Source organism: Haliotis rufescens, unplaced genomic scaffold (assembly GCF_023055435.1).
Source record: "Haliotis rufescens isolate VD_foot unplaced genomic scaffold, xgHalRufe1.0.p SCAF_5, whole genome shotgun sequence".
Classification (NCBI taxonomy): domain Eukaryota; kingdom Metazoa; phylum Mollusca; class Gastropoda; order Lepetellida; family Haliotidae; genus Haliotis; species Haliotis rufescens.
This window is the reverse complement of record NW_025964223.1, coordinates 2,687,805-2,715,740: the sequence shown is the minus strand read 5'-3', so window position 1 is coordinate 2,715,740 and position 27,936 is coordinate 2,687,805. Positions and strand designations below refer to the sequence as shown.

At 40.7% G+C, this 27,936-nt stretch overlaps 1 protein-coding gene across 1 annotated transcript in view; it reads left to right on the top strand.

Annotated features, from left to right (window-relative positions):
• The first annotated feature begins 2,896 nt into the window (after window positions 1-2,896).
• The window catches only part of LOC124128547 (UPF0676 protein C1494.01-like), a 79,518-nt gene continuing 54,478 nt past the window's right edge, over window positions 2,897-27,936 (top strand). The window contains exons 1-7 of the mRNA XM_048383775.1: window positions 2,897-3,064; window positions 11,090-11,205; window positions 12,050-12,122; window positions 12,492-12,605; window positions 14,267-14,366; window positions 15,339-15,427; window positions 16,229-16,339. Coding sequence (XP_048239732.1) covers window positions 2,897-3,064; window positions 11,090-11,205; window positions 12,050-12,122; window positions 12,492-12,605; window positions 14,267-14,366; window positions 15,339-15,427; window positions 16,229-16,339 — 771 coding nt within the window. The remainder of the gene's footprint in view (window positions 3,065-11,089; window positions 11,206-12,049; window positions 12,123-12,491; window positions 12,606-14,266; window positions 14,367-15,338; window positions 15,428-16,228; window positions 16,340-27,936) is intronic.

Here is a 27,936-nt window from a genome sequence, read left to right as displayed (position 1 = left end):
GTGGTAGTGACTCCTACATACTGATCACGTGTGCTGTGAAAGTGGCTCCTACATACTGATCACGTGGGCTGTGAAAGTGGCTCCTACATACTGATCACGTGGGCTGTTAAAGCGGCTCCCATATACTTATCACGTTGGCTGTGAAAGTGGCTCCTACATCCTGATCACGTGGGCTGTTAAAGCGGCTCCTACATACTGATCACGTGGGCTGTGAAAGTGGCCACTACATACTGATCACGTGGGCTGTTAAAGTGGCTCCTGCATACTGATCACGTGGGCTGTTAAAGCGGCTCCTACATACTGATCACGTGGGCTGTGAAAGTGGCTCGTACATACTGATCACGTGGGCTGTGAAAGTGCCTGCTACATACTGAACACGTGGGCTGTGAAAGTGGCTCCTACATACTGATCACGTGGGCTGTTAAAGTGGCTTCTACATACTGATCACGTGGGCCGTGAAAGTGGCTGCTACATACTGATCACGTGGGCTGTGGTAGTGACTCCTACATATGATCACGTGGGTTGTGAAAGTGGCTTCTACATACTGATCACGTGGGCTGTGAAAGTGGCTCCTACATACTGATCACGTGGGCTGTGAAAGTGGCTCCTACATACTGATGACATGGGCTGTGGTAGTGACTCCTACATACTGATCACGTGTGCTGTGAAAGTGGCTCCTACATACTGATCACGTGGGCTGTGAAAGTGGCCACTACATACTGATCACGTGGGCTGTGAAAGTGGCTTCTACATACTGATTACGTGGGCTGTTAAAGCGGCCACTACATACTGATCACGTGGGCTGTGAAAGTGGCTGCTACATACTGATCATGTGAAAGTGGCTGCTACATACTGATCATGTGAAAGTGGCCACTACATACTGATCACGTGGGCTGTGAAAGTGGCCACTACATACTGATCACGTGGGCTGTGAAAGTGGCTTCTACATACTGATCACGTGTGCTGTGAAAGTGGCTGCTACATACTGATCACGTGGGCTGTGAAAGTGGCTTCTACATACTGATCAAGTGGGCTGTGAAAGTGGATGCTACATACTGACCATGTGGGCTGTGAAAGTGGCTTCTACATACTGATCACGTGGGCTGTGAAAGTGGCCACTACATACTGATCACGTTGGCTGTGAAAGTGGCTCCTACATACTGATCACGTGTGCTGTGAAAGTGGCTGCTACATTCTCATCACGTGGCCAGTGGAGATGGTTTGTTTCCAGGTCTTCGTCGCTTGACCAGAGTGCAGCTGTTTGGCTTCAGACAATAAATACTTACGTCTTTGAAAGGCATTTAGAAGTGATACACATCAGGAGGACCTATCGGCTCCCCTCTATCTCCTCTCATCACTGAAATCTCCACGACATCATTCGAAGAATCACCCCTCTCCACAGCACCATTCCATCCCCACATTCACCACCATAGCCCACCAGAACGACCCCACAGAGCTCCTTAAACATCTCAACGCCCAGCACCAGAGAATCCAGTTCACCATGGAAACCGACACTAATCAACATCTTCCTTTCCTAGACGTGTTCCCCCAAACCACAGATGATGCACTAAGAACATCAGTGTACTCCAAGCCCACACACACAAACCAGTACATCCACTACAACTCCTGCCACCATCTCCAGATAAAACAAGCCATCATCGCCACCCTCACCCGACGTGCCAAATCCATTTGTCACCCTGATGCCCTAAGCAGTGAACTGGACCATCTCAAGGAAACATTCACCTCCCTCAACAGCTATATCTGCCCACCTAGTCTCCAAAACCATCCGCAAGACCCTCAAGGACTCCAACCCCAGGCCCAAACCAGCTCCTTCGCCCATCAGAGTCACCATACCCTACCAAGGCCCTGTCACTCATCAGATTCCCGCTTTATCAAGAACAAAGCCTACATAGATGTCACCTTCTCTAGCGGCAAGTCCATCAAGACCCATCTACAAGCCAATGGCAGAGACACAAGCACCGCAAGTCCCAACCCCCGAGGATGTATATACCAGATACCCTTCAACTGTGGCCACCAGAACATTGGTGATCGATACCCTTAGACGCCTCAACACAAGACTCAAATAACATCGGACCTCTGTTAACAAACTCGACCTAAAATCCGCTATTTCCGAACATATCCTGAAGAACGAAAACCATAACATCATGTGGGAAGCCGCCAAAGGCCTGTCTACCAACAACAACAACTGGCGACAAAGACAACTACAAGAAGCCATTGACAGCAGGAGACATCAGCCAGTCATGAACCGTGACCAGGCACTATCTGCCTAGTGATTGGGACTTATTGCTTAGTCGGGGCTAATTACCTAGCTGGCTTCAATTTTCCCCCTTGCTATGTCCATTCTTTCATCTATCAGTGCTAAGTAACCCCACCCCCCCACCCCCCACCCCACCCCACCCGCGTTTGCCCAGTGCCAATTACCAATAACTTATCTATAATAAATTAAGTGTTGGCTCCCATTGTCTGGTATCATCTATCAGCGCCAATCATCTGTTGGGTCCCTTTCATATCGACCCACGTGCCTTATTCTCCATGCAGTGTTTTATTGTACGATAAACAACGACCGCGAGTCGTTTATTTCTTGTATGAGATAGCAATATCAAGCGCCCCTCGTGGTGTATTCTCCCTGCAGTGTTTTATTGTACGATACAAAACTCCCAATCGCTATTTATTTCTTAAATAATGACACAATTGGCCCTTACCTTGGTGCCAGATGCCGTGCAACAGATGGAATGGTGGCATACATTTTTATACCTCCCAGCTCCAGCAATAACAAGCCACAGCATTAATACAACATAACCACACGCATTGGTATATAAGTCTCAGCGTTAGATATAGGCTCAGTACTGCCTGCTTTTCACAAGTGACTGACATAATGGAAGATACAGTGCCGATAATAGATTTCTCTGCCTATGGTTTGCAAATAACAAACAAGGAATCAGTGGCGGATTCGGATTTAGAAACACTTGCAGCCAACGTCTACCACGCATTGAGCACAGTCGGGTTTCTATACATTAAAAATCACGGATTGCCACAAGAGAAGGTAAGTGAGATAATGGTCATTGGTAGACACGAAGACCACGGGGCCTTTGCGGAACGGAGGAACATGTCCTTTAGAATCAGTGTTGAAGTGAAGTCGAGCTTGAACATAAATGCTCTACATAAATGACGGCGGTATGTAAATAATCGAGTCTGGACCAGACAATCCAGTGATTCACATCATGAGCATCGATCCACGCATATGGGGATACGATGACATGCATCGACCAAGTCAGCGAGCCTGACCACCCGATCCCGTTAGTCGCCTATAACGACAGGCATAGTCGCCTCTTATGACAAGCACGGGTTGCTGAAGATGTGGTTTACGACCCCATCAGTGCTGTATATTCATCACAATAGTACAGGGCCACTGGCATATTTTTTAATTAACTTTTACAAAGCCAATATGTTATTCGTGTTCAAAAGTTGTACATCCTTGAAATGGCATCCGAATAGTTAGAAAAGATTACAAATGAACATATTCACATGTTTATTCTTTTCCAAACCAAAACAGACCTACCACCAAATCTGTCATTTTCAAAGTGGGAGAAATGTACATATGTTGGTCTAATGCCTTGTGGTCAATGTTTTTGCTTTAAAATAATGTTTAAACATTCCATCACCATTATCTAGAACACAAATTTATTATTTATCAAAACACATATGTTTGTGGCAACCCTCTTATCATGGTATTTATATCAAGGTCTACCTCGTACTACATACATGCTACGGCGTCTCCTGGTACATTTAGCTGAAGCTGACGTGGCCGTGTTCATAACGAATCTAAATGTATCCCGGAGCCGTTTTAGCTAGGACCCCTGCTTTCATCATCCATACAGTAAACTACTTTTATGACGAACATGCTTATAACGAACTGGCGGATCTAGCGAAATGAGTTTTGATCCCGTCCATTTGCTGTATAGTTTCTGTTGACATGCTGTATGTATGCTCATAACGAACTACGGTTATAACGAACTAAAATTCGTGGCCCCTTGAGTTCGTTTAAACCGTAGTTCACTGTGAGTTATGACTTCAAGGCAAATACATACGACTACCATAACAAGACGCACCTTTATCCCTTCAAACAAATATAAAAAGACAGATGAAATCAGAATAACGGTTAATGGGTTTCCCGTATGCTAGGTGGTGTATCCGACTGTTAACATAACCTTCTTGTCGGTTCAAGGTAGCTCGATGTTTTATGAAAATATGGACTAGTTTTCGGCCCACCCCCCTTGTAATGTTGATCGAGCTTTTGGTTAAGTGTTAAAGAGTTTGGACGAGAGTTATACTAGTATCCCTTGGGGGAAAAAATGACATGCTGTCAGTTTGCAAACTGATTGTTTTAGTGGAATGTCTTGTGCAGTTGACACAGCCTGACAAACAAGAGTTTGCCACTAACGTGGCTATATCCCCTGCCCCTGTTGCAGAACTTATGACATAATTAAATCTAAACAAACCCTAACCTTTTCTAACCGTGGTGGAACTTGTCATGGAAAACGGTTTATGAGTTATGCTCCGGAAACAAACCCTACCCTGACAGAACCTTAATCCATCTTGTTGCCATGTAAAATATCTAAAATTTCTAAATAGCAAAAGGCACCAGTTCAGCTTGTACCTGACAGACCTGCAAAGTTTGATGAAAAAATATTGAACGGTTTATGAGTTATGCTCCGGAAACAAAACGTGACGGACGGACGGACGGACGGACGGGGCCCGTTTCTATATCCCCCGCCAACTTTGTTGGGCGGGGGATACTAAGGGGATTAGATGTAAGTATATTAAGATACCTCAACCATTATTATTTTTATTATTGCTCTACGCAGCTGTTTGGAATATTTCACGTATATGACAGTGGCCTGTGTTGATAGGCGGAGAAAACAGTAGAGCCCGGGCTGAACCACCGACTTTCGACAGCCCTTCCCATGTAGCTGGAGCTGGGTGTCGAACCATCGCTGATCAGAGGTCAGAAGCTATAGGTTCCATCGTAGTACCTAAGCCAACTGGGCCAACGAGGCCCATCCTGGCCGTTGATATAGTGATTCTGTTTGCCTGAAGATATCATGTAGCGTTTGGCTAAATTAATTATGGTTTGAAAATGCTTTGTTTGTTTGTTATTAAACTCCGCGCTCAGCAATATTCCAGCTATATGACGGCGGTCTGTAAATCATCGAGTCCGGATCAGCCAATCTGGTGAATGGCATCATGAGCATCGATCCACTCAATTGGAATACGATGACATGCATCAACCAAGTCCGCGAGTCTGATCACCCGATCCCGTTAGTCGCCTCTCACGACAAGTATAGTCACTTTTTACGGAAGCATGGGTCGCTGAAGACCGATTGTAACCTCGATCTTCACAGGTCGGATATTCTATACTTTGTCATGCTATTATTCTTTGTATGACGTCATGACAATACCACTGAAACTGGTGAAAAATGAAATTGGACTCGCTCGGTGAGATACTTAGGCATAATTAACATTCGCAGGTGACATGCCAGTTAAATATTTATTGGAAATTGCGTATGGGCAGATGAATAATATTAGCATCATATCTCTTAATGCCATAGAAAATGATAATGCTGGGTAATAATATTGAACATATTTCTCACAAACATAAACTGTCAGGACATTTATCTGTTCATCTGTTACAAATTGTGATTAGTTTTTGCATCATATTTCTTAACACCATCGAAATTGGTCATGCAGGGTAATAATATTTAGTCATGAAGGGTAATAATATTTAGACATATTTCTTACAAAAAAAACCCGTTGTTTCCAGAAATCGCCAAGCACAGACGATACATTATAATTATTACCATTTACAGATTAAAATTTAAAAAAATGCAGCAAAGAGGGTTTGGGTGATCCTGGCACAGTCAGGCTTGTTAGGCTCATCATCAGCTCAGGGCCCTGTCCATTCTACACGCAGCCTAGACAGCGAATGGGACTTCGCCCAGGAACCGCTGCCTTGTCAAACCCTTCCCATAAATTGGACTCGCTCGGTGAGATACTTAGGCATAATAAACATTCGTAGGTGACATGCCAGTTACATATTAATTGGAAATTGCGTATGGGCAGATGAATAATATTAGCATCATATCTCTTAATGCCATAGAAAATGATAATGCTGGGTAATAATATTAAACATATTTCTCACAAACATAAACTGTCAGGACATTTATATGTTCATCTGTTACAAATTGTGTGATTAGTTTTTGCATCATATTTCTTAACACCATCGAAATTGGTCATGCAGGGTAATAATATTTAGTCATGAAGGGTAATAATATTTAGACATATTTCTTACAAAGAAAAATCGTTGTTTCCAGAAATCGCCAAGCACAGACGATACATTATAATTATTACCATTTACAGATTAAAATTTTAAAAAATGCAGCAAAGAGGGTTTGGGTGATCCTGGCACAGTCAGGCTTGTTAGGCTCATCATCAGTTCAGGGCCCTTGTCCACTCTACACGCAGCCTAGACAGCGAATGGGACTTCTCCTAGGAACCGCTGCCTTGTCAAACCCTTCCCGGAACTTTTCGGAGTATGTGAAGAGTCCCCAACACTGCAGCCTTCTGCATTACCCAGATTGTCAGAAGGGCTATATTCCTGGTAGCAAACCCGGGTACTCTCCCAATGTCAGTCAGCAGATTGGGAGGTACCAAAACTAAGGCAACGAGAACAATGGGGAGTCGGACAACTTGGTACATGGGATGCAAGCGTGATATTTCGAAAGCGAGGTCTGAATATTTGCCGTTTTTCCCTGAATCTTGTCAATCACATTACTGTCAATAGGGACAGAAAATTTAATGATTTAAATGATTTCATTGGATTTATCAAAAAGGACAAGATCCGGCATGTTGGCCTGGATACGTCTGAGACTGTAAACGGGCATATTCCAAAGAATTTTGTATTTATCATTTTCCATGACGCCCTCTACATATTCTGGGTCGTACCATGGATGGACCTCAGTGTCAAAACCACAAGCATGGCGAAGACGGTAATACGATGACCGAGCTACACCATCATGTCGCTTAAGATACCGTGTCTGTGCTAAAGCTGGGCATCCACTGACAATGTGTTGGACAGTCTCATTAAATTCATTGCATAAGCTACATTTCATATTTACATGTTGATGCAAAATCACACATTGACGGTTTCGAGTGGGAAGTGACTGGCCTTGACCAGCAAACAGAAGCCTTCTGTTTAGCTTTCAGGCCAGCCGACTTCATCCAAGCAAATGACTCTGCAGGATTGCTGATCTTCTCAACACACTGCACATAAACTCGATGCAGTGGTCGTTCAGAAGCATGGCCTCTCTCTGGGCCGATTCGACATGGCACTTCGCCTGGTTGATACTCATTTCTGTACCGTCCAACAGTACAGAACCATGAACAGAATTAACACTGACATTGAAATTATGCCCCACATCCTTGGCTCGTTAGAGAAAACTACTATTATTATTATGGACATAAAGAATGAAGTCTCAAGTCTATATGTTGTATTTTAGTGTAATTATTTATGTATTTCGTGTATATCTTGAAACTGTCTATGTTTAAAGATCAAGTAAACTCAACATGGGAACTTTGCAGAATTTATTACTTTAGGGCATTCTTAATCAGAAATGCTTGACAAAAAATAAATTTGAAAATGGGAAATAGATAAAACGGTCGATAAAAACGACAGGCGAAATCGTCCCCAAAGAACAAATTCCGCCTCTGAGGGGATTCCCCTTTATAGTCCTGGCAATCTAGGCCATTTTTTTACTCAACTTGGAACAAATTGCAACCGAATTTATTTTACCACAATGCATTTCTACAAGGTCTCAAGAACAACATACTAAAAGTCACAAGCAATCCTAGTTTATGAAATATGTCTAATTTGCATAATCCAATATGATCGCCAATTATCAATATATCTTCCATATTTCAGATGAGGTTCAATATTATGATGAAAAAAGCATGTGTTGTATTGCGCAATAGCCATGTTATGTTTCTGAAAACATATTCACAACTAGAGAACGTTTTCTACTATTGACAAATGTGCAAACATTCAAGATGGCAGCCTATTACAAGATGGCCAACAAGTTTCCTAAATGTGTGTTTACACTGTTAAATCTTTTAACTATAAAACAGTGTGCTAGGACTTATATGCATATAATTTGGCACACTAACTCACTGAGGTATAGCTGATACTAATACCACCTCCTAGTGGCCCAAAATTCCAAGCTCGCCGACAAGACATAGATTATGAACACACTGTTGATCTCTGATGACATATTTGAATGATTTGAACTTCTACATTGGGGTAAACAGACCCAAGGATGCATGTAGAATACTCAATCATTTGCATTAATCCAATATAACCACTAAATATCAATATTTATCTGTTAAATGCTATGGTTTGGCGAGTTTAGATATCAATGTTGATTGTTATTGTCTGAATATACTTATTCATATCCCTCTCAGGATTTACCCAAACCAGTTGTTTCACAAGAAGTCAATGAGTTATCTCCCTTGTAGTTAATGTGCGGAAATTCAATATAACCACCAAATACCAATATTTGTATATAAATCTAATGCGTTTATACACTGCTCATTCCGTTACATGATTGTGTGATTCATGAACATTATTACGTTTGTTTGTTTTCTATTTGTTGTTTAACGCCGCACTCATCAATATTCCAGCTATATGACGTAAATAATCGAGTCTGGCCCAGACAATGCAGTGATTCACATCATGAGCATCGACCAACGGAATTAGGATACGATGCCATGCATCAAGCAAGTCAGCGAGCCTGACCACCCCATCCCGTTAGTAGCCTCTCACGTCAAGCATTGTCGGTTTTTACGGCAAGCATGGGTTCTACCCTTGATCTTCACGGGTCACTACACACAGAGAGAAAATATATGTTCGGTCCCAATTCTTTGGGATTTCTTCGCACATCAAGCTTACTCTAGTCAGTGAAATACTGTTCAAAGTGGGGTTAAACGTTACCTCATTTATATTGAAGGTTGGACAGGTGGTTCTGACGCTGGTTTGTTTCATTAATAAATGTACCATTCTAAAATTCATAAAATAGAATTAATGAGAACTTCACATGAATTACCGTCTTCGGGCGAGGGCCGATCACATGACCGAGAAACTGACTTTCGTAAGCGTTTGAACGACAGAATTTGACGTCCATAGTATTTCACCAGACTGTATTCTTGAAATGACACACCTTCGGCCTACCTAAATTGCTTCAGTCACGTACGATTAGGACGTCTTCAATGTTGTTCGCAGACAGAGCTTTTCATAACTCATGTTAAAGGCTTACCCTAATGTACAGTGCATGTTGCACCTTTACACCTTTCAAATTACAGTGTTTTGATATGTACGCATTCCAAATTTGTCAGGAGCTTTTATTTAACACTATGTGACAATTGTTGTTTTTGTACCCTATCTGTCATTCAATACCACGAATCAGCCATATCAGCTCTGAAGGATGACACAGTGATCTAAGGCACCGCAAATCGCTGTAAGAGTAGCGTCCCTTTTCTTGTGGCAGAATCCCTCCGACAGCTGGGTCGAATGCAAGCTTCGTCCTAATTCAAGTTCTTTGTATGCCAGCACTATACATGTGGTCACGGATTAACCCAAGTAGTAAACATCTAGTGCGATTCTTTGGGATTTCTTCACACATTAAGCTTACTCTAGTCAGTGAGATACTGTTCAAAGTGGGGTTAAACGTTACCTCATTTATATTGAAGGTTGGATAGGTGGTTCTGGGCTTGTTTGTTTCATTAATAAATGTACCATTCTAAATCTCATATATATTTTTTAATGAGAAGTTCACATGGATTACCGTCTTCGGGCGAGGGTCGATCACATGACCGAGAAACCGACTTTCGTAAGCGTTTTAACGACACAATTTGACGCCCATAGTGTTTCACGAGACTGTGTTCTTGAAATGACACAAACACTGAGGGACTACTTCCACATTCCTGGTGAAACCCCTGAGAATTCCGAAGCACGAATACATACACAAGCGTAGTTTCTGATAGTTAAGACCCTTTGATCATGAACTCATGATTGTGCATATATTGAGAAATTCATGCGTTTGGTATTAAGATCGTTCACATATATCCAAGCTACGACCCATCCTAGTAAACAAAACGAAGCAATGCAGATCTAAACTATCATAGTATCGACTCGATCAGTGTCTTGACTGACAGTGACTGTCTACCGCAGTCTACGAATTTACCTTAGTATCTATTTGACACATTTCTACCATCATATTTCAATGATCGGCCAACTGATCAATGCCAACTAACACAAGTAATCGTCACAGGTTTATTAACAACTTCTGAAATCTGTCCCATCACGTTTATTGTGTCGGCCATTTTGGTGTCTTGTGCTTAATGTGAATGTATTACGACGCGCTGTAATTGTGACTGACTTACTGAGGTAGTTCTTAACAGACCTGACTCTACTAATAATGATATTATTTGAATATATATGTTGTAGACAAACTACAACATATGTCACCATACAACAATGTTACATACGCTCATGTCACTTCTTCTCTTGAGGAACTATTTCATTCCTCGATACAGCTGGTTGTTGCATGCCCAACAGTGAAAACATGCAGTCACTACATAAGATTGTGTATTGTTCTACATACTTCAAGGTAACAAAATAGTAATAGAATAAATATATAAAGATTCACTTTCCCTTTGTGTGCGTTCTTTGGAATATGAACATTCAAAGAGTGAGGGCCACTCTATGCTGCTTCATCAAATGAACTTACACAAAGTCAATCCTTAAATGAAAATACTAGTATATACATTTGGCAGCATATCACACTTCTATCACTCCAAATATATACAGTGTGTGTTCAAGAATATTTTCGCTACTGTTCTGTATAATGTGAGTCCACAAATGTTAATATTCTTAAGCACTATACCTTACCTCAACAAAAATTACTGATAGATATATGGCACAGAAACATCTACAAACTGATTTTCCCATTTGTTTCAGATTGACGAGTTCTTTAGGATTAACAAAACTTTCTTTACCCAACCGACATCAGTAAAGACAACATGTGCATCTCGGACCGGTGGATTCCATGGATACCAAGCTTTTGCAATGGAACGGTATGAGTCACCACTCCAGGCTTACAAGATAGACACAATTTTATGGATAACAACTTCTTTAATACTGTGAAAAGCGACGTTTCGGTATAGATCCTTATACCGTTATAAGGATCTATACCGAAACGTCGCTTTTCACAGTATTAAAGAAGTTGTAATCCATAAAATTGTGTCTATCTTGTCATCCGTCAACTTCTAAGTAATGCCTATCAAACAATTTACTCCAGGCTTTGTCTACAACAATGTACACATTCCCTTTAGACACGGCATTACAAAATCATGCCCACATCTGTGTTATTGTAGCGCTGCACGTGGTATCGACTTTGTGTGGAGTGTCTTGATATTACTTTCATAGATCTGCGGTATATGATACTAAGATGCAGGCCTTGTGTCCCTATATTATGTTTCAAAGCCCCCAAAAGTGGAGGATATTTAATGTGAAACAGTGGAATGAAATACATACATAAGTCTGTTACGTGCATGATATACTATATGTATTATGGCATTTATTATCTACGTTCCACTTCATTGCCTCAAGTAACTCAAGGTTATTTAATGTTGAACCGTGGAAATGAACTGCATAGATGTGATGATATACGTGTACTATATATCCCATATACATTTGTTGTATCATATGCAGTCATGGACAGTGCATGGCCAAAGGGCATCCAACTAGAATTGGCAACACAGATCCTGCTCTGGTCAAGGTTGTTACATGGTTCGTTATTGTGACCAATACAAGGTAGCTGGTGTTAATGTTGTCACTTTAAACCACCCGGCATTCAGTAGTGCTTTATATTTTGATGATTATGTCACTGTCATTAGGAACATAAATTTAATGCTGTAGATTGGATGTGTCAAAGCCGGGAGACCTCAAGGAATTTTTTAACTACAAGTCATATGAAGGATCTCTTGACATTGTAAGTACACAAAGAAGTCATGTTACCACATAAAACATGTAAATAGTAATAGCTTTCAATGTCATCAAATTGTATGTGTTTTTTAGTTTTTTGATGGTGATCACATCATGTTCTCTGTTTAGAACGCATTCATGACAACTTTGGCAATTTTTAAGACACGACATTAAAGTTATGAATGATCACCTATATTAATAATAATGGTCTTTGAGGCCTAAACTGAATGAATACAAAAATCATGGCTCTAAATCAGAAGTGGCACAAGGTACAGGTAAAGGTGTGGCCATATGAAAAGTGAAGTGCAGTAAATACATGAGTGTGATACAAAGTAGATGTACAGTAGATTACTGTGAGACTATACTTTACTTTCAGCAATGGCCAGTCAGTGTGCCTGGAATGGAGGCTGCTTATGGAGAGTTCTTTGAGCAGAGCACCAAGCTGGCACTCCGGATCCTTGACGTCATATCGCTTTGTATTGGGTTGTCGGTAGGTTTGACCCTTGGGAGATTAATGGCTTGTGTCATATGGCTGTGTATTGGGCTGTCCGTAGGTTTGACCCTTTGGAGATTAATGGCTAGTGTCATATGGCTGTGTATTGGGCTGTCGGTAGGTTTGACCCTTGGGAGATTGATGGCTAGTGTCATATGGCTGTGTATTGGGCTGTCCGTAGGTTTGACCCTTGGGAGATTAATGGCTAGTGTCATATGGCTGTGTATTGGGCTGTCGGTAGGTTTGACCCTTGGGAGATTGATGGCTAGTGTCATATGGCTGTGTATTGGGCTGTCGGTAGGTTTGACCCTTGGGAGATTGATGGCTAGTGTCATATGGCTGTGTATTGGGCTGTCCGTAGGTTTGACCCTTGGGAGATTGATGGCTAGTGTCATATGGCTGTGTATTGGGCTGTCCGTAGGTTTGACCCTTGGGAGATTAATGGCTTGTGTCATATGGCTGTGTATTGGGCTGTCCGTAGGTTTGACCCTTTGGAGATTAATGGCTAGTGTCATATGGCTGTGTATTGGGCTGTCGGTAGGTTTGACCCTTGGGAGATTGATGGCTAGTGTCATATGGCTGTGTATTGGGCTGTCCGTAGGTTTGACCCTTGGGAGATTAATGGCTAGTGTCATATGGCTGTGTATTGGGCTGTCGGTAGGTTTGACCCTTGGGAGATTGATGGCTAGTGTCATATGGCTGTGTATTGGGCTGTCGGTAGGTTTGACCCTTGGGAGATTGATGGCTAGTGTCATATGGCTGTGTATTGGGCTGTCCGTAGGTTTGACCCTTGGGAGATTGATGGCTAGTGTCATATGGCTGTGTATTGGGCTGTCGGTAGGTTTGACCCTTGGGAGATTGATGGCTAGTGTCATATGGCTGTGTATTGGGCTGTCCGTAGGTTTGACCCTTGGGAGATTGATGGCTTGTGTCATATGGCTGTGTATTGGGCTGTCGGTAGGTTTGACCCTTGGGAGATTAATGGCTAGTGTCATATGGCTGTGTATTGGGCTGTCCGTAGGTTTGACCCTTGGGAGATTGATGGCTAGTGTCATATGGCTGTGTATTGGGCTGTCCGTAGGTTTGACCCTTGGGAGATTGATGGCTAGTGTCATATGGCTGTGTATTGGGCTGTCCGTAGGTTTGACCCTTGGGAGATTAATGGCTAGTGTCATGTGGCTGTGTATTGGGCTGTCCGTAGGTTTGACCCTTGGGAGATTAATGGCTAGTGTCATATGGCTGTGTATTGGGTCGTCGGTAGGTTTGACCCTTGGGAGATTGATGGCTTGTGCCATATGGCTGTGTATTGGGCTGTCCTAGTGGCTTTTTGTCACATCTCTGTGTATTGGGTTAGAATAGGTCTTCAGTAACCAATGCTTGCCGTAAGAGGCGGCTATGCTTGTTGTAAGAGGCGACTAACGGAAACGGCTGACTTGATTGATGCATGTCATCTTATCCCAATTGCCTGGATCGATGCTCATGATGTGAATGACTTGGGTGTCTGGTCTAAACTCGATTATTTACAGACCGCCCTCATATAGCTAGACAAGCAACAAGCAAACCAACCAACCTTATCACCCACCCTATTGCTACTTTTCTTGGTGATGAGTTGAGCTTATACGATGAGCTAAAGCAGTGTATATGCAATCTGTTTACAGGATAGGAATTTTCTCCGTAATTGTCATCAAAGCTTTGGAAGCAAGAAGAGCCCCGGTACCCTAAGAAGCCTATACTATCCTATTCTACCTGCGGGGGCCTGTATGTATGGAACGTTCAATTAGATAATGCGTTGTCTTGTTACACAGTAGTATAGATGATGGGGGTACTGGACAAGACCTAGGCCTTGAAAATGCTTACATGGAGCCTTTTCAGGATCTAGGTCTGGTCCAGGTGGGGTTGCCCAGTACCTACGTCATCTATATTACTTACACAGAGGAAGCGGGTTCCCTTCCCCATGTGAAATGAACCTTGAATGTGTCTTCACTTGTGTGTATCATTTAAGAAATAAACGAAGAGTTTGAGTTGATTACAATAAAAAAATAAATGCAGGGAGAATAAATGATGAAGGGCGCTGTCGTTTATGTCTTATATGAGATATCAACATTATGTACAGCCTCTTTAAGGATGTTGATACAATGTTCAAGCTTTAAAAACATATACCAAAATTAAATAATGTTGACTCCCTGAATAGAATCTCGGAAATGTCGGACAAGTCCATTTTTCGAACAGGTGGGTCAAGTTTGGCATTTACCGGATATATTTTCACCATCTTTATTATCTGTACCTTTTCTCCAAATACGGATTGTCATATCTCTCCCACTTTCTGATGCGAGAAATTGCAGTTTATGATGAAGCATTTTCGAGAGAATAACAAACGGCAAGAAGCGATATTAACTCCATAAATGACCATTTGTCATTATGTTGCCTTGTCAATGTGGAACTAACGTAAAAACGACGTCACCAGTTTGTGTACGGGCAAGTCTCTGACGGTAAAAGGAGACAATTTGAGGGGAGGTAACTCTTGTATGACAACAGTTCCGTCAAAGTGTTATCTTCACTGCAGTGAAATATCAAGTGTTGTGTTCAGTGCAGTGAAAATATCACTTTTCTCAACTTCAGAATACTCAGTCTTTCTCACTAAGTATATCATAAATCACGCTTCGTTCTTACTTGTTGTTTGTGACTTATTGCGTGTGTGACTTATCTTTATGTGTCTATTCTTAACTTCAGCTGTAAAGCCTGGCCAGTTGAGGTGTGGCGAGCACAGCGACTACGGGACTGTAACCCTCCTATTTCAGGACCAGTGTGGTGGGCTGGAGGTGTGTATTGTGCGAGTATGTAGTTGATGGTGATGATCACATGTCATGATGCCTCAATCAAAGTGTTTATAATAATCAGCACTTACACACAGGCACTGCTTTCTTGGTCTTTAAAGTGTCATGGTTACGGTCCACACTGTCATGGTTACGGTCTACAGTGTTATGGTTACGGTCCACGCTGTCATGGTTATGTTCTACAGTGTCATGGTTACAGTCCACACTGTCATGGTTACAGTCTACAGTGTTATGGTTACAGTCCACCCTGTCATGATTACAGTCTACAGTGTTATGGTTACAGTCTACAGTGTTATAGTTACAATCCACACTGTCGTGGTTACAGTCCACTCTGTCATGGTTACAGTCCACTCTGTCATGGTTACAGTCTACAGTGTTATGGTTATGGTCCACTCTGTCATGGTTACGGTCTACACTGTCATGGTTACGGTCTACAGTGTTATGGTTATGGTCCACTCTGTCATGGTTACGGTCCACACTGTCATGGTTACGGTCTACAGTGTTATGGTTATGGTCCACTCTGTCATGGTTACGGTCCACACTGTCATGGTTACAGGCTACAGTGTTATGGTTATGGTCCACTCTGTCATGGTTACGGTCCACACTGTCATGGTTACGGTCTACACTGTCATGGTTACAGTCTACACTGTTATGGTTATGGTCCACTCTGTCATGGTTACGGTCCACACTGTCATGGTTACAGTCTACAGTGTTATGGTTACGGTCTACACTGTCATGGTTACGTTCTACACTGTTAGATCCTACTCAAACTGTTTCTATTCACAGATTGTTTCACCAATTGGAGCGTTCATGCCAGTCATTCCAATTGAAGGCACTATAGTCGTCAATATTGGAGACCTCATGCAGAGATGGACCGCCGACAAACTAAAAGCTACGGTATGTTATGAATAAATTTGGTTGTAACATGTTTTACATGTTTAATTTCTGGTACCATAAATTGTCCAATCTACCCACGTTAGCCAGTTAATATGTACAGAAAACCACGTCCACCTTGTCAGGAATATTTGACTTCCGACTGACTTCCATAAAAGTGCTGTGTCTGTTGAGGGACATAATCAACTTAAAGCATATGCCAATACGTCTGGTGCTTTGCATTCTAGAAGAAAACGTTCAACTTTATGGATAAAAAACCTCTTGTTTATTGCATATAGCAACATTTCAATGTATATTCTTACGTTATTATGAAGCTGGAGTGACAACAACCAAGTGATGAGAGGTATATATGCATGATATGTTGGGATAAGCAGCAGATTAAATTGACAACAATAGATAACAAGGTAATAGATAACAAGTAGCATACAGGTCATTGGATGAAGCCAGATGTACAGTAAGAATAACAAATAGCACACAGGTTACGAAGCAAGATGAACAGTAAGAATAACAAAAAGCACAGGTTACGAAGCAAGCTGAACAGTAAGGATAACAAATAGCACAGGGGTAATGAAGCCAGATGTACAGTAAGGATAGCAAATAGCACACGGGTAATGAAGCCAGATGTACAGTAAGGATAACAAATAGCACACAGGTGATGGAGCCAGATGTACAGTAAGAATAACAAATAGCCCATGGTAATGAAGCGCAGGGGTAATGAAGCCAAATGCACAGTAAAAATAACAAATAGCACATGGTAATGAATCACAGGGTTAATGAAGCCAGATGAACAGTAAGGATAACAAATAGCACATAGATGATGAAGCCAAATGTATAGTAAGGATAACAAATAGCACATAGATGATGAAGCCAGATGTACAGTAAGGATAACAAATAGCACATGGTAATGAATCACACGGTTAATGAAGCCAAATGTACAGTAAGGATAACAAATAGCACATAGATGATAAAGCCAGATGTACAGTAAGGATAACAAATAGCACATAGATGATGAAGCCAGATGTACAGTAAGAATAACAAATAGCCCATGGTAATGAATCACAGGGTTAATGAAGCGAGATGTACAGTAAGGATAACAAATAGCACACAGATGATGAAGCCAGATGTACAGTAAGGATAACAAATAGCACACGGTAATGAATCACAGGGTTAATGAAGCCAGATGTACAGTAAAAATAACAAATAGCCCATGGTAATGAATCACAGGGTTAATGAAGCCAGATGTACAGTAAAAATAACAAATAGCCCATGGTAATGAATCACAGGGTTAATGAAGCCAGATGTACAGTAAAAATAACAAATAGCCCATGGTAATGAATCACAGGGTTAATGAAGCCAGATGTACAGTAAGAATAACAAATAGCACATAGATGATGAAGCCAGATGTACAGTAAGAATAACAAATAGCCCATGGTAATGAATCACAGGGTTAATGAAGCCAGATGTACAGTAAGGATAACAAATAGCACATAGATGATGAAGCCAGATGTATAGTAAGGATAACAAATAGCACACAGCTGATGAAGCACACGGGTTATGAAGCCAAATATACAGTTAGGATAACAAAGAGCACATGGTAATAAAGCCAGATGTACAGTAAGAATAACAAATAGCACAGGGGTTATGAAGCCAGATGTACAGTAAGGATAACAAATAGCACACAGATGATGAAGCCAGATGTACAGTAAGGATAACAAATAGCACATAGCTGATGAAGCCAGATGTACAGTAAGAATAACAAATAGCCCATGGTAATGAATCACAGGGTTAATGAAGCGAGATGTACAGTAAGGATAACAAATAGCACACAGGTAATGAAGCCAAATGTACAGTAAGGATAACAAATAGCACATAGATGATGAAGCCAGATGTACAGTAAGAATAACAAATAGCCCATGGTAATGAATCACAGGGTTAATGAAGCGAGATGTACAGTAAGGATAACAAATAGCACACAGATGATGAAGCCAGATGTACAGTAAGGATAACAAATAGCACATGGTAATGAATCACACGGGTAATGAAGCCAGATGTACAGTAAGGATAACAAATAGCACATAGATGATGAAGCCAGATGTACAGTAAGAATAACAAATAGCCCATGGTAATGAATCACAGGGTTAATGAAGCGAGATGTACAGTAAGGATAACAAATAGCACACAGATGATGAAGCCAGATGTACAGTAAGGATAACAAATAGCACACGGTAATGAATCACACGGGTAATGAAGCCAGATGTACAGTAAGGATAACAAATAGCACAGGTAATGAAGCACAGGGGTAATGAAGCCAAATGTACAGTAAGGATAACAAATAGCACACAGATGATGAAGCCAGATGTACAGTAAGAATAACAAATAGCACATGGTAATTAAGCACACGGTAATGAAGCCAGATGTACAGTAAGGATAACAAATAGCACACGGGTAAGGAAGCCAGATGTACAGTAAAAATAACAAATAGCACATGGTAATTAAGCACACGGTAATGAAGCCAGATGTACAGTAAGGATAACAAATAGCACACAGGTAATGAAGCCAAATGTACAGTAAGGATAACAAATAGCACATAGATGATGAAGCCAGATGTACAGTAAGAATAACAAATAGCCCATGGTAATGAATCACAGGGTTAATGAAGCGAGATGTACAGTAAGGATAACAAATAGCACACAGATGATGAAGCCAGATGTACAGTAAGGATAACAAATAGCACATGGTAATGAATCACACGGGTAATGAAGCCAGATGTACAGTAAGGATAACAAATAGCACATAGATGATGAAGCCAGATGTACAGTAAGAATAACAAATAGCCCATGGTAATGAATCACAGGGTTAATGAAGCGAGATGTACAGTAAGGATAACAAATAGCACACAGATGATGAAGCCAGATGTACAGTAAGGATAACAAATAGCACACGGTAATGAATCACACGGGTTATGAAGCCAGATGTACAGTAAGGATAACAAATAGCACAGGTAATGAAGCACAGGGGTAATGAAGCCAAATGTACAGTAAGGATAACAAATAGCACACAGATGATGAAGCCAGATGTACAGTAAGAATAACAAATAGCACATGGTAATTAAGCACACGGTAATGAAGCCAGATGTACAGTAAGGATAACAAATAGCACACGGGTAAGGAAGCCAGATGTACAGTAAAAATAACAAATAGCACATGGTAATTAAGCACACGGTAATGAAGCCAGATGTACAGTAAGGATAACAAATAGCACACAGGTAATGAAGCCAAATGTACAGTAAGGATAACAAATAGCACATAGATGATGAAGCCAGATGTACAGTAAGAATAACAAATAGCCCATGGTAATGAATCACAGGGTTAATGAAGCGAGATGTACAGTAAGGATAACAAATAGCACACAGATGATGAAGCCAGATGTACAGTAAGGATAACAAATAGCACATGGTAATGAATCACACGGGTAATGAAGCCAGATGTACAGTAAGGATAACAAATAGCACATAGATGATGAAGCCAGATGTACAGTAAGAATAACAAATAGCCCATGGTAATGAATCACAGGGTTAATGAAGCGAGATGTACAGTAAGGATAACAAATAGCACACAGATGATGAAGCCAGATGTACAGTAAGGATAACAAATAGCACACGGTAATGAATCACACGGGTTATGAAGCCAGATGTACAGTAAGGATAACAAATAGCACAGGTAATGAAGCACAGGGGTAATGAAGCCAAATGTACAGTAAGGATAACAAATAGCACACAGATGATGAAGCCAGATGTACAGTAAGAATAACAAACAGCACATGGTAATTAAGCACACGGTAATGAAGCCAGATGTACAGTAAGGATAACAAATAGCACACGGGTAAGGAAGCCAGATGTACAGTAAAAATAACAAATAGCACATGGTAATTAAGCACACGGTAATGAAGCCAGATGTACAGTAAGAATAACAAATAGCACACAGGTGATGAAGCCAGATGTACAGTAAGGATAACAAATAGCTCATAGATGATGAAGCCAGATGTACAGTAAGGATAAAAAATAGCACATGGTAATGAATCACAGGGGTAATGAAGCCAGATGTACAGTAAGGATAACAAATAGCACACAGCTGATGAAGCACAGGGGTAATGAAGCCAAATATACAGTTAGGATAACAAATAGCACATGGTAATAAAGCCAGATATACAGTAAGAATAACAAATAGCCCATGGGTAATGAATCACAGGGTTAATGAAGCGAGATGTACAGTAAGGATAACAAATAGCACACAGATGATGAAGCCAGATGTACAGTAAGGATAACAAATAGCACATGGTAATGAATCACACGGGTAATGAAGCCAGATGTACAGTAAGGATAACAAATAGCACATAGATGATGAAGCCAGATGTACAGTAAGAATAACAAATAGCCCATGGTAATGAATCACAGGGTTAATGAAGCGAGATGTACAGTAAGGATAACAAATAGCACACAGATGATGAAGCCAGATGTACAGTAAGGATAACAAATAGCACACGGTAATGAATCACACGGGTTATGAAGCCAGATGTACAGTAAGGATAACAAATAGCACAGGTAATGAAGCACAGGGGTAATGAAGCCAAATGTACAGTAAGGATAACAAATAGCACACAGATGATGAAGCCAGATGTACAGTAAGAATAACAAACAGCACATGGTAATTAAGCACACGGTAATGAAGCCAGATGTACAGTAAGGATAACAAATAGCACACGGGTAAGGAAGCCAGATGTACAGTAAAAATAACAAATAGCACATGGTAATTAAGCACACGGTAATGAAGCCAGATGTACAGTAAGAATAACAAGTAGCACACAGGTGATGAAGCCAGATGTACAGTAAGGATAACAAATAGCTCATAGATGATGAAGCCAGATGTACAGTAAGGATAAAAAATAGCACATGGTAATGAATCACAGGGGTAATGAAGCCAGATGTACAGTAAGGATAACAAATAGCACACAGCTGATGAAGCACAGGGGTAATGAAGCCAAATATACAGTTAGGATAACAAATAGCACATGGTAATAAAGCCAGATATACAGTAAGAATAACAAATAGCACAGGGGTAATGAAGCCACATGTACAGTAAGGATAACAAATAGCACACAGGTGATGAAGCCAGATGTACTGTAAGGATAACAAATAGCCCATGGTTATAAAACACACGGGTAATGAAGCCAGATGTACAGTAAGAATAACAAATAGCACACAGGTGATGAAGCCAGATGTACAGTAAGGATAACAAATAGCACATAGATGATGAAGCCAGATGTACAGTAAGGATAAAAAATAGCACATGGTAATGAATCACAGGGGTAATGAAGCCAGATGTACAGTAAAGATAACAAATAGCACACAGCTAATGAAGCCAGATGTACAGTAAGGATAACAAATAGCACATAGCTGATGAAGCACAGGGGTAATGAAGCCAAATGTACAGTTAGGATAACAAATAGCACATGGTAATGAAGCCAGATGTACAGTAAGAATAACAAATAGCACACGGTAATGAAGCCAGATGTACAGTAAGGATAACAAATAGCACATGGTGATTAAGCACACAGGTAATGAAGCGAGATGTACAGTTAGCATAACAAATAGCACACAGCTGATGAAGCACAGGGGTAATGAAGCCAAATATACAGTTAGGATAACAAATAGCACATGGTAATGAAGCCAGATGTAGAGTAAGAATAACAAATAGCACAGGGGTAATGAAGCCAGATGTACATTAAGGATAACAAATAGCACACAGCTGATGAAGCACAGGGGTAATGAAGGCAAATGTACAGTTAGGATAACAAAAAGCACACAGATGATGAAACCAGATGTACAGTAAGGATAAGAAATAGCACATGGTAATGAATCACAGGGGTAATGAAGCCAGATGTACAGTTAGGATAACAAATAGCACACAGGTGATAAAGCCAGATGTACAGTAAGGATAACAAATAGCACACAGCTGATGAAGCACAGGGGTAATAAAGCCAAATGTACAGTTAGGATAACAAATAGCACATGGTAATGAAGCCAGATGTACAGTAAGGATAACAAATAGCACAGGGGTAATGAAGCCAGATGTACAGTAAGGATAACAAATAGGACACAGATGATGAAGCACAGGGGTAATGAAGCCAGCTGTACAGTAAGAATAACAAATAGCACACAGGTGATGAAGCCAGATGTACAGTAAGGATAACAAATAGCACACAGCTGATGAAGCAGAGGGGTAATGAAGCCAAATGTACAGTTAGGATAACAAATAGCACACAGGTGATGAAGCCAGATGTACAGTAAGAATAACAAATAGCACACAGATGATGAAGCAAAAGGGTAATGAAGCCAAATGTACAGTTAGGATAAAGAATAGCACATGGTAATGAAGCCAGATGTACAGTAAGAATAACAAATAGCACAGGGGTAATGAAGCCAGATGTACAGTAAGGATAACAAATACCACACAGGTGATGAAGCCAGATGTACAGTAAAAATAACAAATAGCACATGGTAATGAATCACACGGGTAATGAAGCCAGATGTACAGTTAGGATAACAAATAGCACACAGGTGATGAAGCGAGATGTACAGTAAGGATAACAAATAGCACATGGTAATGAATCACACGGGTAATGAAGCCAGATGTACAGTAAGAATAACAAATAGCACACAGGTGATGAAGCACAGGGGTAATGAAGCCAGATGTACAGTAAGAATAACAAATAGCACACAGGTGATGAAGCGAGATGTACAGTAAGGATAACAAATAGCACATGGTAATGAGTCACACGGGTAATAAAGCCAGATGTACAGTTAGGATAACAAATAGCACACAGGTGATGAAGCGAGATGTACAGTAAGGATAACAAATAGCACACAGGTGATGAAGCGAGATGTACAGTAAGCATAACAAATAGCACATGGTAATGAATCACACGGGTAATGAAGCCAGATGTACAGTAAGGATAACAAATAGCACACAGGTGATGAAGCCAGATGTACAGTAAGGATAACAAATAGCACATGGTAATGAATCACACGGGTAATGAAGCCAGATGTACAGTAAGAATAACAAATAGCACACAGGTGATGAAGCGAGATGTACAGTAAGAATAACAAAGAGCACACAGGTGATGAAGCCAGATGTACAGTTAGGATAACAAATAGCACACAGGTGATGAAGCCAGATGTACAGTAAGGATAACAAATAGCACATGGTAATGAATCACAGGGGTAATGAAGCCAGATGTACAGTTAGGATAACAAATAGCACACAGGTGATGAAGCCAGATGTACAGTAAAAATAACAAATAGCACACAGGTGATGAAGCGAGATGTACAGTAAGGATAACAAATAGCACACAGGTGATGAAGCGAGATGTACAGTAAGGATAACAAATAGCACATGGTAATGAATCACAGGGGTAATGAAGCCAGATGTACAGTTAGGATAACAAATAGCACACAGGTGATGAAGCCAGATGTACAGTAAGGATAACAAATAGCACACAGATGATGAAGCCAGCTGTACAGTAAGGATAACAAATAGCACATGGTAATGAATCACAGGGGTAATGAAGCCAGATGTACAGTTAGGATAACAAATAGCACACAGGTGATGAAGCGAGATGTACAGTAAGGATAACAAATAGCACATGGTAATGAATCACAGGGGTAATGAAGCCAGATGTACAGTTAGGATAACAAATAGCACACAGGTGATGAAGCGAGATGTACAGTAAGGATAACAAATAGCACACAGGTGATGAAGCGAGATGTACAGTAAGGATAACAAATAGCACACAGGTGATGAAGCCAGATGTACAGTAAGGATAACAAATAGCACATGGTAATGAATCACACGGGTAATGAAGCCAGATGTACAGTAAGAATAACAAATAGCACACAGGTGATGAAGCACAGGGGTAATGAAGCCAGATGTACAGTAAGAATAACAAATAGCACACAGGTGATGAAGCGAGATGTACAGTAAGGATAACAAATAGCACATGGTAATGAGTCACACGGGTAATGAAGCCAGATGTACAGTTAGGATAACAAATAGCACACAGGTGATGAAGCGAGATGTACAGTAAGGATAACAAATAGCACACAGGTGATGAAGCGAGATGTACAGTAAGCATAACAAATAGCACATGGTAATGAATCACACGGGTAATGAAGCCAGATGTACAGTAAGGATAACAAATAGCACACAGGTGATGAAGCCAGATGTACAGTAAGGATAACAAATAGCACATGGTAATGAATCACACGGGTAATGAAGCCAGATGTACAGTAAGAATAACAAATAGCACACAGGTGATGAAGCGAGATGTACAGTAAGAATAACAAAGAGCACACAGGTGATGAAGCCAGATGTACAGTTAGGATAACAAATAGCACACAGGTGATGAAGCCAGATGTACAGTAAGGATAACAAATAGCACATGGTAATGAATCACAGGGGTAATGAAGCCAGATGTACAGTTAGGATAACAAATAGCACACAGGTGATGAAGCCAGATGTACAGTAAAAATAACAAATAGCACACAGGTGATGAAGCGAGATGTACAGTAAGGATAACAAATAGCACACAGGTGATGAAGCGAGATGTACAGTAAGGATAACAAATAGCACATGGTAATGAATCACAGGGGTAATGAAGCCAGATGTACAGTTAGGATAACAAATAGCACACAGGTGATGAAGCCAGATGTACAGTAAGGATAACAAATAGCACACAGATGATGAAGCCAGCTGTACAGTAAGGATAACAAATAGCACATGGTAATGAATCACAGGGGTAATGAAGCCAGATGTACAGTTAGGATAACAAATAGCACACAGGTGATGAAGCGAGATGTACAGTAAGGATAACAAATAGCACATGGTAATGAATCACAGGGGTAATGAAGCCAGATGTACAGTTAGGATAACAAATAGCACACAGGTGATGAAGCGAGATGTACAGTAAGGATAACAAATAGCACACAGGTGATGAAGCGAGATGTACAGTAAGGATAACAAATAGCACACAGGTGATGAAGCCAGATGTACAGTAAGGATAACAAATAGCACATGGTAATGAATCACACGGGTAATGAAGCCAGATGTACAGTAAGAATAACAAATAGCACACAGGTGATGAAGCACAGGGGTAATGAAGCCAGATGTACAGTAAGAATAACAAATAGCACACAGGTGATGAAGCGAGATGTACAGTAAGGATAACAAATAGCACATGGTAATGAGTCACACGGGTAATGAAGCCAGATGTACAGTTAGGATAACAAATAGCACACAGGTGATGAAGCGAGATGTACAGTAAGGATAACAAATAGCACACAGGTGATGAAGCGAGATGTACAGTAAGCATAACAAATAGCACATGGTAATGAATCACACGGGTAATGAAGCCAGATGTACAGTAAGGATAACAAATAGCACACAGGTGATGAAGCCAGATGTACAGTAAGGATAACAAATAGCACATGGTAATGAATCACACGGGTAATGAAGCCAGATGTACAGTAAGAATAACAAATAGCACACAGGTGATGAAGCGAGATGTACAGTAAGAATAACAAAGAGCACACAGGTGATGAAGCCAGATGTACAGTTAGGATAACAAATAGCACACAGGTGATGAAGCGAGATGTACAGTAAGGATAACAAATAGCACATGGTAATGAATCACAGGGGTAATGAAGCCAGATGTACAGTTAGGATAACAAATAGCACACAGGTGATGAAGCCAGATGTACAGTAAAAATAACAAATAGCACACAGGTGATGAAGCGAGATGTACAGTAAGGATAACAAATAGCACACAGGTGATGAAGCGAGATGTACAGTAAGGATAACAAATAGCACATGGTAATGAATCACAGGGGTAATGAAGCCAGATGTACAGTTAGGATAACAAATAGCACACAGGTGATGAAGCCAGATGTACAGTAAGGATAACAAATAGCACACAGATGATGAAGCCAGCTGTACAGTAAGGATAACAAATAGCACATGGTAATGAATCACAGGGGTAATGAAGCCAGATGTACAGTTAGGATAACAAATAGCACACAGGTGATGAAGCGAGATGTACAGTAAGGATAACAAATAGCACATGGTAATGAATCACAGGGGTAATGAAGCCAGATGTACAGTTAGGATAACAAATAGCACACAGGTGATGAAGCGAGATGTACAGTAAGGATAACAAATAGCACACAGGTGATGAAGCGAGATGTACAGTAAGGATAACAAATAGCACACAGGTGATGAAGCCAGATGTACAGTAAGGATAACAAATAGCACATGGAAATGAATCACACGGGTAATGAAGACAGATGTACAATAAGAATAACAAATAGCACACAGGTGATGAAGCCAGATGTACAGTAAGGATAACAAATAGCACACAGGTGATGAAGCCAGATGTACAGTAAGAATAACAAATAGCACACAGGTGGTGAAGCGTGATGTACAGTAAGAATAACAAATAGCACACAGGTGATGAAGCGAGATGTACAGTAAGGATAACAAATAGCACATGGTAATGAATCACACGGGTAATGAAGACAGATGTACAGTAAGAATAACAAATAGCACACAGGTGATGAAGCCAGATGTACAGTAAGGATAACAAATAGCACACAGCTGCTGAAGCCAGATGTACAGTAAGGATAACAAATAGCACACAGGTGATGAAGCGAGATGTACAGTAAGGATAACAAATAGCACATGGTAATGAATCACACGAGTAATGAAGACAGATGTACAGTAAGAATAACAAATAGCACACAGGTGATGAAGCGAGATGTACAGTAAGGATAACAAATAGCACACAGATGATGAAGCCAGCTGTACAGTAAGGATAACAAATAGCACATGGTAATGAATCACAGGGGTAATGAAGCCAGATGTACAGTAAGGATAACAAATAGCACACAGGTGATGAAGCCAGATGTACAGTAAGGATAACAAATAGCACACAGGTGATGAAGCGAGATGTACAGTAAGGATAACAAATAGCACATGGTAATGAATCACACGGGTAATGAAGACAGATGTACAGTAAGAATAACAAATAGCACACAGGTGATGAAGCCAGATGTACAGTTAGGATAACAAATAGCACACAGATGATGAAGCCAGCTGTACAGTAAGGATAACAAATAGCACATGGTAATGAATCACAGGGGTAATGAAGCCAGATGTACAGTAAGAATAACAAATAGCACACAGGTGATGAAGCCAGATGAACAGTTAGGATAACAAATAGCACACAGGTGATGAAGCGTGATGTACAGTAAGGATAACAAATAGCACACAGGTGATGAAGCGAGATGTACAGTAAGGTTAACAAATAGCACATAGATGATGAAGCGAGATGTACAGTAAGGATAACAAATAGCACATGATAATGAATCACACGGGTAATGAAGCCAGATGTACAGTAAGAATAACAAATAGCACACAGGTGATGAAGCCAGATGTACAGTTAGGATAACAAATAGCACACAGGTGATGAAGCGAGATGTACAGTAAGGA